This window comes from Athene noctua, chromosome 8 (assembly GCF_965140245.1).
Source record: "Athene noctua chromosome 8, bAthNoc1.hap1.1, whole genome shotgun sequence".
NCBI lineage: Eukaryota > Metazoa > Chordata > Aves > Strigiformes > Strigidae > Athene > Athene noctua.
Window position 1 is genome coordinate 3734954 of NC_134044.1, and position 17072 is coordinate 3752025.

General features: G+C 41.4%; 1 protein-coding gene across 2 annotated transcripts in view; it reads left to right on the forward strand.

The window, feature by feature from the left end:
* Window positions 1-9038, forward strand: part of INPP5D (inositol polyphosphate-5-phosphatase D) — a 57314-nt gene extending 48276 nt beyond the window's left edge. Inside the window, exons 22-29 of one of the 2 annotated variants that reach the window (XM_074911766.1) lie at window positions 1052-1134; window positions 2179-2266; window positions 3021-3170; window positions 3917-4010; window positions 4246-4353; window positions 4920-5192; window positions 6729-7305; window positions 8049-9038. In XM_074911766.1, coding sequence (XP_074767867.1) covers window positions 1052-1134; window positions 2179-2266; window positions 3021-3170; window positions 3917-4010; window positions 4246-4353; window positions 4920-5192; window positions 6729-7305; window positions 8049-8051 — 1376 coding nt within the window. In that variant the 3' untranslated portion in view covers window positions 8052-9038. Of the gene's footprint in view, window positions 1-1051; window positions 1135-2178; window positions 2267-3020; window positions 3171-3916; window positions 4011-4245; window positions 4354-4919; window positions 5193-6728; window positions 7327-8048 lie in introns of those variants that run through there. The other variant, XM_074911765.1, reaches the window with a different exon arrangement.
* Window positions 9039-17072: the final 8034 nt, after the last annotated feature.

Genomic DNA, 17072 nt, shown 5'->3' on the forward strand with positions numbered 1-17072 from the left:
TCCTCTTGCTTTGATCTAAATAAACAGCTGTGTAGATCACTTGTTCCAGTGCAAAAAAAGGGATGTCCTAGAGATTTGTTGTAGTTTACAAGTCATCCTATACTGTCAGCTGTACAGTCCAAAAATCACGCCATTCAGCTGTAATCCATGCTTAGACATGTAGCCTTCCACCATTTCATCCATCTTGCTTGGCAATTTGTCCATCTCTTTCCTGAAGAGAAACATGTTGTTCTTGCTTGCCACACAGAAAATCTCTACTTGGCAAACACTTGACTGATTAAATTTCTAATTGTGCCTGCTACAAATGATCAGGTGCCTTCAAAATAAAGCATCTGCATTATGATAATGAAAATAATTTAATTACCCTGGTTTGAAAAGAGTAAGTCAGAGGATCAACTTAAAGTGAAAGGAAAGATAGTGATTTGATTCTTTAAATGGGACTGTGTACCCACCAGCGCTGAAGATTTTACTCCCTGCCCCTGCGCTGCAGGACTGAGTCTCAGCTGTTTATGTAATGCGAGCCTACATGCCCTTGCTGTGGTTTTTTTTAAGCGATTCCCCATCACAGGACTGCTCCTGTAAGTGGGACAGCATGCCTTTGGTGTATGTTTCATCACATTATCGCATGTCAGAGCGCTGTGTCAAAGACAGTTCCATAAAAGATTATTTTTTGGCTGTATCAAAATTTGCATAAATTTCTATGGAAACAGTGTATTACGAATCTTAAATTAGAATTTCAAAAGTGTGCTATCTTGAGTGGCGTAGGAAGAGCTGTCATGTTCTTATCCTCCAGTCCATGTATGCATTGAGCTTTTCAGTGCCAAGTTTAACTGTAAAATAAAACCATTTAACAATGCTCCAGTAAAATCACTTGTAAGTTTACTGTGTAAACATTCACCCAAAGCTCAGTCTTTAAGCTTCTTAATACTTTAAAAACTTGTGTCTCAGTGGGAAAATAATTGTAGGACTTTTGGAGATCTAGCATCTGAAAAGGTTTTGTAGCCAAGGTCTTGCTTCTCTTCTGGTGAACTCCTTTGTCATCATTTTGCAGGTTTTGTAAAGAGCCAGGAAGGAGAAAATGAGGATGGGAACGAAGGGGAGCTTGTGGTAAAGTTCGTTGATGCACTTCCAAAGGTAAACTGGGACTAGGTTTCCATGTCCGTATGGAAGAGAAGCCTTCCATTTGCATTCCATAAGCAACATTATGTCTTTTGCTTACATAAACATCAGTTTCAGGAACGTGGTCATGGTCTTGTTTACAGTCAAAAGGGACTGTAAGAATGCAGGATGGGCTTAAGCTAAACAGAGTGTTATGAGCAAGAAAGGACTTTCTTGCCAGTATACTTTCATCTGTATCAGGAACTTTGCTGGCCTGATTATGTCACTCGGGAGCATGACTTTTTTTCTCACCTTTTTAGTGAACATAACTATGCTGACAAGTCCTTTGAGCAGGCTCTTTTTTTTTTTTTTTTTTTTTTTAGTTTTAGATAAAGACAAAACAGCCATGCTGGAATTTATTTGCCCTGTGAGACAAAGGGTTTTTTCTTGTTATTTTTGAGAAAAATTGACTTAAATATTTTTAACCTGTGTTAAAAAGACCATCAATGGCCAGAAGTAGTGCCTGCATGTCAGTGTCAAAGACAAGTCCTATCCTTGATATTGGAGCTGTTCTCTATTTCCTGGCTCAGTGGGAGCTGGAAGAACGATCAGAGCTCTTGGATTTGGAGCAAATATGCATGTCAGTACCCTTCTGAATAGCCCAAAAGAACGGCTGACTTGAGAAAGCAGCACTGAGAGATTGGGGAAAGACTCTACAATAAGTGATTGTAACAACAGCCACACAGATTATTGGGAACAGACTGTAATCAGAGTCCAGATCAGTTCCTCCTAGAGCAATTTTCAGTCCAAATTGTAGGAAAAAACTGCAGGTTGGCCCAATGTGAGCGTTTGATTTGCAACATTCTGTTTGCTGTGCTGGGAGCAAGAGTGGGGGACTCTAAAAGTGTCTAGCCTTCTACCACAGATCTCCAAACATCACTGAAGAGGCTGATCCTGGGGATGACATGATATCATGGGACCAACCAGCTGAGTTTTGCTCATTTGGGACTGAGGCACAGGAAGAACTCTGTTCATGTAGACCACCCTATTGCATTGACCCACATTAACTTGTCTTTGCAGCTGACTCCAATTATTTCAGACCCAGAATACCTACTGGATCAACACATCCTGATCAGCATTAAGTCATCAGACAGTGATGAATCTTATGGTAAATGCTTCACTCTAAAGTTCTGGATGAGTCAAAATCTACTTAGTTTTTTCCAAACTGCTGAAAGAGTGGGAGAGAACAGAACTAACTCTTATAGACTGAACAGCTATGATGCTCTGACTTCTGATTTAGAACTCAATACATAGAAAAATACATTGTGGACAATATTTTGTGAGGTAATGGTGATTAGAAGAATATGAACTAGAAGCAACAATCTGTGTGAGCTTTACCAGCCTTAAAAGAGCAGTGGCCTAAAAAGAAAGTATTTCACAGGAGTTAAATCAGGAGTCAGTCTGTTTAAATGGGTTTATTCAGAACATACAAATCCTGTTTCACTTGCCCTTACTTGATGCATTTCTCCTGGCTACAGAAAAGTCATTGTCAGTGCTGCTTGCTTCCAAATTCTAACCAGCCAGAGGCTGCAGTCCTTGTCCACAGAAGCTCTTTGCTGAAATCCCATTAACCGAAATGTCAGTCACAGGCTCACGTTTTCCTTACCAGTAATGGAAGCTCAGAACCCTCTAGTCACCTGCAGGTGTCTCCAATGCCTAAATCCTTCACACGTATGTGAAGAAGTGAAATAAACGCCCCTGATTTCTCCAGAGATCTTACACTCCTTACTGTGATCCAAAGCAAATTCTTTCCAGTAATCTCAGCCCTGTCGGCACAGTGACAGTAGGTGACTGACATGAGAAAGAGATTTCAATGCTTTTTTTCTCAGTCCCAGGTTCATTGTCTCCTTGTCATCCTCCAGGGGAAGGCTGCATTGCCCTGCGAATAGAAGCAACAGAATCCTTAGTTCCTATCCATACTGTGCTGACACACCATGGTGAGAAAACCGGGGTGTTCCAGGGTGAAATCAAGTTACAAACATCACAAGGAAAACAGAGAGAGAAACTGTATGGTAAGGAACGAGATCATCTCTGTAATGCTCGCTCTAGAAAATATCCATCTCAAAAGACTTCTGATAACTGTCAAGGAATTGAAAATTATCCTTGCAGTGCTTTTAGTCCCAAAGAGGCAAGAGCTTTTGATGCTGATTGCAAGATGTGAGTATCATTAGTTCTCAGGAGTATGCCTGTCCTCTTTCAGAAAGACACAGCTATTCCATTGGGGTTTTTCTTTTTCATCTTTCAAATAAATTCGGCAGACTGAGAGAGCCCCCTGTCTGTCACTGATACTGATTTTATTGAATGGTGGTAGCTTATTTCCACTTGCAGTGGCTATATGACAAGGTGCCAAAGCTCTCCCTGCCCTGTCACCCTGGGGAACATCTGCAAAGAGCATGTGAGACTCTCAAGGAGCATTTCCCCAGCTAAAAGATCATGAACTTTCCTTATTTTCACCTTTCTACTGGTTGTTCTCTTTCAGAGTACAAAAGCAGCCTCACAACATTTACTGTCAATGGTAAAATGACTGTTTGGGGGAGCATCATCTTTGTATTTCAAGATACCCACTTTTCCTATGTCAGCAAAACACGATATGTATCAGTGGGCAGTTGAAAACATAATAGTAACAACTGTTTAAAACTGCCTCACTGTCATTCTGATAGACAAAGAGAGTCACCTTAATACAAGCAGTAAGACAGAAAACTTAGGGGATCAGACTCTGAAGCTGCCAAAACACTTTTACTCCTTTTCTTTCCTTCAGATTTTGTCAAGATTGAACGTGATGAAATCGCTGGGCAGAAACCAAAGAACATCAGCAACTTAGAGCCTAGCAAAGACTGGGATCAGACTAACAGGTAAGGGGCAAGTGGGTAAGTCACTTACAGAAAACTAGTCGGATCAATAAATGCAACACTGGGCCTGCTGTGGGAGCAGTATTAATAGGCATGGTGAGCACTGGGAAGCTGCCTTTGTGACTCTCTCATCGGTTTTGGTCAGTGCTTCTGTGCCCAAAGCTTCAAAAACTGAGAATGCATTAGTCAGACTGGGTCCTTGAACCCCACTTAAAAAGGGCCCTTTTATTTCCAACAGAAAGTCAAAATCTACTCATCTGGTGGCCAGAGAAGCAGCAGCCATTGCTCGCTACTGGGGGAGTGCTTCCTCTTCTCCAGACAACCCGGGAAAGGAGGATATGTTACGGTAATCATGTTGCTTTACCTCTGCCAGCTTGGGGTGGGAAGCTATGCTCAAACTGCCTCTCTTCTCCTTTCCAAGAGTCATAGGATGCTTCTGGGTAAGGCTATCCTTTCACTCTAGTTCCACAGGTGCACCTCTTCTCAGGCAGCTTTCTGCCTGCCAGTCTATATGGGTACACCTCAAAAGGCCAAATGTCTCTCCTGTTCCCTATGCTGCGCAACGCTGCCTGGTGCTGTGTTCTGCCTCTTGCTTGGAGCTTGCAGAAGCTGAGTGCTCTCTGCAGCCTGGAAATGGAAGCGTCTACCACAGCCAGAGGAACTATTTGGGGCTGGGGGAGATGGCCCTGACTCAGCTGCTTCCTCTCCAGTGACCCAGGGGAAGGAGGCGCTAACATGACTCCCACTTACTTTCTGATTCTGAAATAACAGTGAGGGGAAGAAAAAAAAAAAAAGTAGGTGGTATTGAATCTAAGCAGTCAGTGGGCACTAACTCCTTTGTAGCTGGCAGGGAGACAAAAAAAAAAAAAGTATTTGTGCATGTATCTTCCTACCAATATTTCTTCTCTTCAGCAGCTCTACTCCCACAGACATCAGCAACCCCAACTACCTGGGGATGGCTGCTTTCTCTCAGCAACACTCTGCAAACAGCCAGCTTAAGCAGATACCTTCACCAGACCAGTCACCCTCTCTCTGGAGCTACGAGCAGCAGCCCAAAGAGACTACCTCCATAATGGGACAGAGTCAGTCATCCTCCACATCACCCTCCTTGTCACCTCTGTCTCCAAAAACATCCCTCCAGCCTACAGTAAACAGAAGCATTTGTAGTCGGAGTCAAGAGTACTTGTGAGTCTTTGAGTTTTGCACTGGGGCTAGTCCCCTCTCTCCTGTCATTCTGCACAGTCACTGTTTCATTATCTGTATGTAGGGTCCAAGGTGCAGCATACTCTTTCGGTCTTTTATCTGTAAAATTAGAAAAAAAATAAGTGAAGGTCACACATGCAGGCATCACATACTCAAAGAAGACTAGTGCAGTAGTTTCTCAGACTTTTGTGAAAGGAAAGCCACAAATATATGTTTAATTCTCTACCAAGAGAAGAGGACTAGAGTTGACTGTAGGAACAAAGAAGAAAAGGGAGGAGTGTGACATAGGCCTTTCCACTGAATGGGAAGAAAAGCTCCTTCACATATTGTATGTGAAGTACTTTAACTGAATTTCTACCTACACTTTGATACAAACATCCAGCTTGCTATAGAAGTTATCATCCATGTGATGCATCTATCACAAGTCTTGATGTAGAATTTCCATCCAGCAATTGAAAATATCCCATCCCTACTCAACTTAGTAAACTGATGAGGCTACTTCACCCCAGTGCGTGTACACAATCAGTGTCCTCGTTCCAGACCTCTTTTTCATAGCGACAGCTGCTTTCTGGTCTAGGTTAGAGTTCACTGGTAAATGTATGTGCCACTCGGTAAACCAGAACTTGCAGAAAAGAAGTCAGAGCTGCAAGGAGTGCCTCAATCTGTTATGTACCTGACAACACTTCACCGTGCTCTCAGCTCTTTGCTCCTACATGTACTGAGTTCCAGAAAATAACCTGAAGCAAGGAACACAACTCATTTGAAGATACCCAAAGAACATGTGCTACTCAGCCCTATTTTTTAAGTATTGTGGCAGTTCTCCAGATGAAAGCCTTGCCAAATCAGGTCAAGACACACAAAACTCACGAAACCTCCCATGTCCCATCGTACAGCTGTGCTGTTATTCCAGTCTGAGCCTCAATTCAAAGGGCTCAGCTGTGAACACCCAGTGATTGTCTCACCCTAGAGTATATAGCTATTACTTACATATTATGCATTTGGGTGCATTAAGGAGTTTTATACCTTCCCTAGGAATACTGTGTGGCATTGGTAGCAAGAGGAGATTGACCTGGTTGTAAAATGCTATAGTGTGATGTTAACTGTCCAGACAGCCATTTCAATCCTCTCTGCTATATCTGAGGATTCTTATTAATATTTAAATTCAGATTTGTGCATGTCACACAGCCATGAAAGCACTTGGCACAGTTTGGCTCAGTAGCTTAACTCTGTTTAAAGAGAAGCTAAGTATCACTCTGACAAGACTGTAGTCCAGCAGGGAGTTTATACAGTACCATGCACATCTGCTCTCAGCTGTATGTTAATAATGATTAAACAAAGTAAAAACAACACACAATTCTGTTCTCCTCCCCGCCTGGGTTTAATCGTTATCCTGTTACCCATTTGTACAGTCAGTTTAATTTTTTCATGCTCATTTCCTATTCATTTTCTTTTTAAATCAATCAATGTCTCTGCCTGCTCCTTACAAGTCTCCTTTTTACACTGCTTTGATGACTGTAGGCCACCTGAACTGGGGAAAGCCACAGCAGAACCTTTGCTTCAGGAGGAGGGACAGCAAAAGCCAGAGATGTTTGAGAACCCACTGTATGGCTCTATGAGCTCTAAGGGCAAGGTGACATCAAAGAAAGAGCAGGACTACCCTAAGGCCTTGCGAAAAGAGCAGCCGCCACTGCCTGATCAGAGCTGTCATCTCCCAAAGTCACAGGAGCCTGAGTGCAGCAAGACCTCTGGCAAACAACCATCACCACCTTTCCTGGTCCCCACACAGCGATTTCGGTCCTATACCTGCTCTGGCCAATCTGAAGAAAGGAATGCAGGTGAAAAGACTCAAGGCAAACCGAAGATGACTACACCATTAGAGAACTCAGCACCGCTCAAAAAAGTAGTCAAGCCATCGAGGTCTGAGGTCAGCCCAAGCATGCAGGGACAGCAGAACAAGCCACCCCTCCCCTCGAAGAGCCGGGCAGTGCTGGACATGCAGAACTCCAAGGGCCGAGACTATCGGGATAGTTCAGAGTTGCCACACTCTGGGAAACATCGGACAGAAGAGGGACCAGTTGGCAGGACTACTACACCGGTGTGTTACCTGTGGGAATAAGGCAGGGTGGAAGTTTTATTAGAGGGTGGTGTCTCTAAGCAGAAGACTACTAGAGTAGTACTGGCTTAATCCCCTGGGCCTTCACTCTGTATTCTCTACCAAAGCCCAGAGCACTGTCCCACAAACCGACAGGGCTGGCGGAACAGGGGATGCAGGGCAGTATAGTAAAGCAATATTGCTGCAGAAAATGTCATGTTGTGAAACCAAAGCCTTAGTTTTACATGAAGTTTTAATTTCTTCTGGACTGTTTAAGCTTGATGGCCAGAAGAGGAATGCAAATAGTCATTTGCTTGCTTGCTATTGCTTGTTTGGTGCATATCGCATTGTTTCTGAGAATTGGCTGACAATTCCAAATTTGGCCTGACAGCACAAATCTACAGTATTGGTTAATAGATTTGCTTTGCTGTAATTAATAAAAAGATGTTTAAAAGTAGTTATCTGTGGGAAACACTTAGCAACTTTTAACAGTAATGTCTAAAACCATTACTGAACCCTCTGCAGAAATAATCACGTCTACTTTTCTGGGCTGGTGGTTTTTTTGTTGTTTTTTTTTTTTTTTTCCCAGAGAATCACAAGCTGGATGAGGAGTAGGGGAGGTCTTAGTAAATGGGTTTGGGAGAAAAAGAGAGCCAACTAGCAAGCTGTAGGGATTTTTTTCCTTCTCCATTAAAACTTTTTAGAATCGACATTAGACGAACTGATGTCTTCTCTTGTCTCTACAGTGAAAACAACACGGCAGATGGCACCTTAGGAGGAATCCTGATGGGAAGGTGGAGATTACTGCTTTGTTCACACTGATGTCCTCTGGTCTGGTTCTAAAAAGACCAGGGATTTTTGTCTTTGAGGGTGTATCCCTCTCTATGATTATGAAAATGTTCTAGCTGAGAAGTTTATCCTATGTTGCTCAGACCAAGAGGAGCCAGGATCACAATACCAAATGCAAGTTAGCCTTTTGTAGTGTCACTTTGGTACTTCTATTAAGAGGCAGGTGGTTAAGTACATGCATTAGTAAATATTTTGTAAAAGAGGAAGGTACGGTGTAAGGACTAGGAGATGGAAGGGGTGTATTTAAAGAACCTCCTTTCTACAAAAGCAAAATTTTAATTTTGTGTTACAGAATTCCTCTTAAAGAGCGATATGTAAAAGAAAGCATTTTGAAAGCGGTACAGCTCCGGAAGCATGTCCTATCCATGGAGCAAGGAGTTAAGGGAGGGTGGGAAAAGAGATTGAATAGCAGATACTGATGAATGTCACACTGTCAAGGGAGCCAGCTTTGCCTCTAGTGAGCTCCCAGGCTGCATACATGCATTATTCATGCAGAGTGTGAGGGCTGGCCCTTGGCACTGTAGCTCTTTTGTTATCTAGCAGGTAATGCTTTTGTACCCCTAACAAACAAAGGGAGATATCAGAACTACATGTAGAAATGGGAGAATAGGCAGGGTCCATAGGCAGCCTAGGACTGCAGCTGCCTGAAGGGATGGACAGCAGTCATTCCAGCTTGTCTTACAGGAAGCACTCTGCTTTTGAAGGACACTGGCCGGCTGGTTTTGTAGCATTCTTAATACATTAATGCTGACCTTACTGTACACTTCTGTTCATTGACTGAGAATGAATAATGTTAACATACTTGTAATTTCTGTTATATTCCTTTTAAGTATTAATGCTGTGGTTACAATTAGGCTATGCCTGTTTGTGACTTAATTGTTGCTATTGTTTCCATGTTGATTACTTAAAAATAATAAAATATTCACTTTCTGATCATTTGTTACTGAAAATTCAGAACTGCCTGCCACAGCTTTAGTTGGGTGTTACACCAACCTGCTCGCTGACAGTAGTCCCTGCCCAGAAGAAACACCAAAGGCACTGAGGAGTGCAGGGAAGATGCCACTGTGATATTGCAGCTGAGGATGTCTTTGTCTGTGTGCACAGACCCTTTGTGGATACACCCGGTTTAAAAATTCTAGCACCTGTTAGCAGGTACAGTTACTAATTGTATGAGTATAGAAAATGTACAGTAATTTTACTGAAGCAGAAGAGGCCAAGCATAGGCTTGTGAGAATGTGTGGAAGAGGACAATCTGTAAGGTAGAAATCTTTTAAATAGAGAGGTTTTTCTGCCATGCAGATTGGGGTTTCAAGGCATCAGTGCTGAAACACTTGGCTTTCTAACCTACAAGTCAGCAAGACAGATCATGAGCTGACATTCCTTTTACTTTATTCAACAGAATCCTCTCTGTGTAATCCCCATAATTCAACAGCTGTGGTATTTCCCTGGCCTTGGGGAGCATTTCACTTTTCTATTCCAGATTCCACAAGGACTTGTATGGGTATAGAGTAAAACCTACTTGGCCCAGGTGAACTTTCTGGCCAATGTGGAGAGTTAGATCAGTTCCTACTAATTCTATGGTGTGTTCATGTATGTTCGGAGATGGAAATGTGACAGGCTTTCTACAAACAGTTTTAACTTCTCAATAATGAGACAGGCTCAGATTTTCTGTTATGCTAGTGTTTATCCACTGACTTCCTAAGCTGTAGAAAAGAAAGTATATTCCCCAAAGTCTGCAAAAATAAAAGCTTGATATAAAGCAAGGATAGCTTCTTGCAAAAAGTATTCTTTTATTTGGGAATACTGCTTAAATTTGGCCCAGATATGCAGATGAGCAGAATTTGAGAACACTGGACTTACTAAGGCATAATATAACATCCAGATACTTGATTTGGCCTGTCCTTTAGAAAGGCATATTGCTGGGGGAGAAGAGAAACTCTCTGCCAAGTTTCCAGAAGAAAAAAATACATTACTATTCCCATGCTAAAAATGCATTACGTACCCAGCTCAAGAGCTGGCTATGAATTATCACTCTGTGGCTCCAAAGAGAGTCTGAATTAGTCTCTATGACAGGAAAGATGGCAAATGCCACCACACTTTTTGCAAGTGGAAAAATGTTCACAAGGAGGCTCTGTAAAGAGCTTTCTGAGGCCTCTAAAGAAGAGAGTTCTCAGATGAGCAGCTTAGACGTAGAGTGGTAAGAGATGGGCTGGTGCAAAAAAATAGTGGGACACTGTGCAATACTTGTCTTTATAGTAAGACCAGCTGTATCTTGAGATGGTAGAGTTGATGAGGCCAACTGTGAGAGCTTGTCAGATGTGAATATTAGAAAACTGCGTTTAACAAATAAGTCTTGTGATTATATTTGTTTTGTTTCAGTATTATTTCTGTCACAAAGCCTTTAATATGATCTCTACTGGTTTTACTGCCTGTGTCACGAACCATATGAAACCAGGACTGAACACAAGCTGCTTCTTTCTCGTTTGTCCCTGGGCACATTTTTCTGCAGTCTCTGTTATTGCCCAGTTAAGTTAGTATAGGCAATATGAATAGAAGACACGAAGTGAAGGATATGAATTGTCCAAAAATTGACAGATTTCCCCCAGATGTAGTACCTATACATAACCTTCTGGTGTCCTTTAAGTTCTTAAAATAGCTGCAGTCTTAGTGTGCTTATTTCCATGGAGACCCAGCTGACAGAAACGCTTTAAGTTCCCAGCTACAGGATGTAATGTTGTAGAACACAGTAACTTTTTAAAATGCTGTTTTCTGCCTGCATCTGATGCATCTAATGCAAGCTTACTTGTCCTCTCCACTGTAAAACTACCACAGGGCACTGCTAAAGCTTGTTTTAAAATGTTGTAGTGGGCTATCTATTTCCTTCCTCATAAAGGTAGGGTCTTACAGAAAACAGCTCAAGGATGAGGGAAAATAGAAGGAAAAAAAGCAAATGAGGATGAGTTAGTCACTCCAAAACAGCAAGGGGATAATTTTGATGTTGTCAGAATGATGTTGCTTTGACCTCTAGTCTGCTGGGGCCAAGCACTTTTTCTATACAGCTTAAAAACTAATCATTTAGTCACCATCTGTTTTTAAAATGGAAGTTTATCTGAAATCTTTACCACATTTTACTGTTGTCCTTGTGATAGCACAATTAAATTATCCCATATTGTGACTGAAGGGATATATTGTTCAAAAATTAATTGATCCCTCCTGCCCCCAACAAAGCTCCTAATTTTTATAACATTTTCAAGGCTCAGACATTTGTGTATGATTGAATTGTGGGTGTCAGAACTAGCTAACTGACCAAGGTGGCCTAGAGCAATTCCCAGAGATCTATTAACCAATGGCCCCAGATGGCAACAGATTGGTTGGAAATGCACAATATCCAAATAATTTTTTTTTTTTCCCCCCTAATCTCTGCCTGACAGAAACCCACACTTTTCCCTCTAGGACATTTGCTAAAGACACTCCATCCCCACCCTTATTTGTTGTATGGCTTGATGATAATATAAATCAGAGATGCAGCAGGTAGACTGTGCTTTAGGAAAGTTTAGGTGATGGCTGAAGGCTTCTTTTGATCTGCAGTAACATGCGATAGTTTGGTACCATGACACACATCAGCTGCAGCTGCGTGATGCTTTTTTGTTGAGGCTGAAGTATTTAATAAAGGAGTCAGTGACTTTCCCTATTTGCTGTGCACAGCTGAAGCAAAAGCTGAGTACAGCTGGAACTGTCTCTCACATAGCTGCTCACATCTGCCACCTAAGAGGTGCTGCGGTCACCAGTGCATTCCTGCAAGCACCTACGGAGGGGCTCATTCTGCAAGTGCTACAGGAGCCAAGTAGTCATTTCAACACGCCAAATTTCCCTTGTGTAGAAAAGGTGTTAGCTGTAGAGGTACGAGATGTTCCTTCTTTCTATATAAGCAAACATCAGGTTTATATTCACATGAATATGAAAAGATCTCCTTTCTAATTCCACAATGTATGCATGATGTTGTTACAAATGTGGCTCTTAATAAGAAGTATTTTAGGATTGCATTTGTGTTAAAACTTCGGAAGTCTCAAAAATTCTTTCAGAGTTGAATCCCAGCTTGTCGAGAGATTTCTTTTTACCTACTGTAATTTGCCATATTTTTTCTGATGCATAATGAGATAATGCTTTATCTCATTATGCATCACCAAATTTCCCTGAACTTAAGTTCTCAGTTCATTACCATTATCCTGTTTTATTATTTACAGATCATCTTTGGGGGTTGGACTAGATGATCTCCTACTCAGCCTTAACTATTCTTTGCTTCTGTGATTATATTTAAATGAAACCATTCTGTGCCAGGGATGGTAATCTGCTCCACATTACAATTATTATTAACACTTGATTGCATTTTTTCCCAAGGTCTGGACTAGATTACATACAGAATAAATTAATCTCTGATAGCATAAAGCATTAGATTGTATCATTACTAATAAAGATGGCACACAACAGGTTGGTAAATGTTGGGCTCAGGAAGGAACGAATGAATGGGAATGGGAATGGAGACAGGGTCCAGCAACAAGCAGGAAGGTTGCAGAAAAGCAAGTAGAAAGGTTGTGAATGAAAGAATCCAGCAGAAGGGAGGTGGGTAAAAGCCATCTCCAATAGAAATAGCTTGACGCAGAGAAGAAGGAAAGACAGCAAAGAAATTGGAAAAGAAACAAGAGATCTTTGCAATAGAATGAAAAGTTAGCACTGAAATTATGTCTGCTCCGTACTTTATAGCAATTTGCATCTTCACAATTATAGCTTGTAAGCAGAAAGAAAACGACCAGATGAGGGAAATGCTCCCTCTTTTGAAATGTAAACTCAAAGATCCAAAACAAAGCCTAATTTGAAAGTGGAGCTTTGAATTTAACTTAGCCCTTGGGAAGGACACTGGTGATCAGCATTTTCCCAGAAAATGAACATTTGTGGTTCTAAGTCAGAAAGCAGTAAAAGAAGTAACTGAATCTGAGCACCAAGCTTCAGTCTGACCTTGCAGTGGGTCTAAAGGGAAATGTCACATCAGAAACATTTCCACTCACCTTTGAGCAAGAATCTGTTTCATCATTTGTGTATCAATCACAACAAGGCTTTCTCAGCACGGAATCTCTGAAAAATTAGGCTGGAATAGACTCTGAAGAGACTCATGCAATCCATTCATCATACCAGCAAAAGGTAAATCACAGCATTCTTCTCAGAGGGATGTTTTTAACTGGCCTTATATACCTCCAGCATGGAAGTTTCTCATCTTCCTCAAGCAGTCTGTTTCAGAGCTTCACTAGCCTTACCAGCTCTTCCTCATCTCTAGTGGGCATTTTTTTGGTGGACTTTAAGCACTTTTAGTCTAGTCCTGTCCCCCACGAACAAGGTTATTGTCTTAATTTTCTGACACACCATATTTACATACTGTTCTCATGCTTCCCATCAGCCTTCTTGTCTTCAGAGTAAACAATCCTGACTGCCCAAATCTTTCCTCTGGGTCAATTCTTCTATATAGTTCGGTCATCCCTGCCAGGCTACTTCAACACTCTCGATTTTTCTCGAAGTGTGCTGGCTAAGTCTCCAGTAGAAGCCTTGCTCTTGACAACTGGAAGCGAAGGCTCATTTCATGTCACTTGCTGACAACAGCCCTGTTTATCTCTGAGATGAGGTTTGCCTTTTTTTGTGACAGTATGCTGATGCTGACTTGTGTTCAGCCGGTGAACCAATACAAACACTAGGTCCTTTCCTACAGATCTTTCTGCATTTGCATGCTCAGTTCCTCCTGCTTGAGGTAGCACCTTGCATTTATCACTGCTGAACAGTATCCTGTTTGTCAAGAGAATTTTGAACTCTAAACCGGCTCTCTGACATACTTGCAGTCTTCAGCCTGCAGCATCTGCACGGGAAACTGCAGCTGCTGCAGGTGTTAGCTTGCCATCAGAAACAGAAATGGATTCAGAAGCATGACAGAGATCTCACAAAATGAGCAGCACCTTCTAGGAGTGCCGAAGTTACACAACGGGCAGGCACAAACATTCTTTGTGAAATCCCTTTCAAACATGGACTGTAGCATATAGCTTTTATTTTTAGTGGCGCTTTTCTGACTGACTTGATGCAGTGTTGGACTACATTTAGATATTGCTTCTTCTCCATCTCCCTGTACATTTGTAAATAACTGTTGTAATCTGGGGGTAAGATTCTACCTCTAGAAGGACACTATGCCCCACATGGTGGAGGGCTTAACCTCACCAGCTAGATGCACAGAGTGCACCAGCTTGTGTACTAGGAAAGCTGGTGAAGATGTGGCATGGCCCCAAATATAGTCACACCTGGGTGCAGAAGGAAGCTGTCCCAGTGTTTTTTCTTTTTATCCATGAGTCTGTGACCAGTACAGTGCACATATAACTGTTCTGCCCGGCTCCACTATGAACCTCTCTAACAGACACTTAATGTCTGGGCCATCACCTGGTTAAGAACTGCCCCTCATGACAGGTATATCAATAAAATATTTTGATATTAGCCTTTTCTGTGTCTCTACACAATCTTTCATGCTCGGTGCAAATATCTCCTCCTTTGCAGCTGCTAATATCTGAAATCACCTCTCTGTGTTTCCCTCTACTTGTATCTGCTGAAGAGGGTTTTTTTCTCCTTTGCCTTTTTCCCCAGATGCACAATGACCAAAACCACAATAAGTTTTCTGTGGGAAGCAAAGTTTCAACCTCTATGGATGTAGAATACAACATACTCTCACTGGAGGTATAGATTTTACTTTGTCACTGCGGTATGAGTTTTCTGAAAATCATTATTGTTAGCTGTCTTAAATTTTAATTCCTGAATTAGACTGTTGAATGAATTGGCAGATTTTAATGATGGTGGTAGCAGAAAGACACTCCAAGTGGAGAAAGAAGACACTTTCTCAATGAGCTGTTTTATCTCATGTTCTTGTGACGCTTGTTGATATAAAAGGAGAGCAAGATGACAGATGATGACATGGAGCAGGCATGTGTTATTGGAAAGACTGCCAGAAGCTCAAGATGAATTTAAGAAGAAAAAGAAACTTTGTATTGGAGTGGAAAAAGTATTGCTAGCAGGTATTGCAAAAAACATGAATCAGGATGTCCTGCCCACTGTGGAAATCATAGATTACAGAAAATAGTGTGATTTGTCTAAGATTCAAACATATACAGATGACAACTAATTGAAATCCTTCCCTTGGAACAGTCTATCAGTTATTGTAAACAGTGAAGCATATACAGTGTTTCCAGTAATTTATCTAATGCTTGAGGACACACTTTTTTTTCGTGCCATTTTTCCTCACACTGATAGTTTTTCCTGTCACGCTGAAAGAAATAGTGGACAATTATCTTCTCTCCCAGTTTTAGTGAGAAAAGCCTACTCTCAAAAATAAGCTGAACGATTTTTGTTTGGAGAGGCTGAAGGAAAGCAAGTGGTTGGCAATTCAAAGGTAGCGAGGGACTTTGGGGCTGATTATACATTAAGGCCAACATAAAAGCCTCAGGAGAGGAATAACTGAGTCTGATCCCTGTATTGCTGTATTTTTGTCTTCTCCCTTTTTCTCATGCTTCATGTTTGGTTTCTTCTTTCTCTGCAGAGGATTAAGATGTAGAGCAGAAGATTTGAAAGGATGAATTTCTCTCAGCACTGCCTTTAAGGAGTTCAGTAACTATATCTGTAGAATTAGGACTTAAGCTGACAGTTACAAGTAATTTTACATTTTTAAACATCTAATTTGATTTTATGATGTATAAGCAGAAAAAGCTAGACTGTGTGCTTACACTTGGCCAAATTAGTTTTGTAGAGAACATGCATAACGTTGTCTATTGTATGCTTGTAAGACAGAGCTGTGCATGAACTATTATTAACTCAGCCAGCAGCACTCTCTCCTCCAGTGTAATAATCTAGTGAATCGTCTATTTTATGCTGTTACAATTTAATAATTGCATCTTCATTCATTTATTTAAAAGAAAAACAATTTAGGTTGTCCAAGACAAAAAAGCTTTATGAGTCCTGCCCAGTTTCAAATTAAATTACAAAAATATGGTTACCTAACACATTATTTAAGAAGTTAAGCAGTTAAAAGTAAAGCACTGAAGCAAGGCATCATGGATTTTCACCATTTCCCAGAGAAAGAGTTTCTTGGTGATGTTGGACAGGATATGCTAGTGCAGTGAAGGCTGCCCTTGTAGTTTATGCTGTGTTCCAAATAATTTTTCAAAGTAATCCTATCTAAAACCCCCCAAACTGCACTTCATTTCACCACCACCCTCCTTGAACAGCTGTGTAACTCACTAAAGCTTCATAACCGACGCTCTGTATGCTCTGCTGGAACTGGAGTTTCTCCTGGGTGGAGATTTAGGGAAAAGAGGACAAAATGCACCCAACAAATAATACTGCAGGTGTCTATTTTGGGTGATGTGGTACATCATCCTTCTGCTAGCTGTATAGCTTTTAGTAACTATTTAATGTTCATTCACAGCAATAATCTTCCTTTAAAAATAAAAGGCAAAGGCATGAACATTAGACTCATAGGCCGGTAAGCCAGCACATGCCCTCAGTTCCACACGTGCACCAGTCATTTACTTCACCAAAGCCCCATCAAAGCGTCACGGAGCTCTTGGCTCTGCCAGGTGATGTAATAGCAAACGCTTTCATTATTCTTTTAGGGAAGCTATTTATGTATGAGTCATGCTTTCTGAAACTGTGTCCTTTAATCCCCCCTTCTAGAAATCTGAAGTATCAGGAGATCCTGAAGTAAACCTCTGGCACTCTCTGCACTCCAGTCATTGGAAAAGGTAAAAGTTGTGTTAATCATATCAATTTCTTTGAGACGACTTGAATTCCCAGATTCATCCCATCAGACGTACAGGGGAGGAAGGGAAGCTATGCAGGCTTCAAAG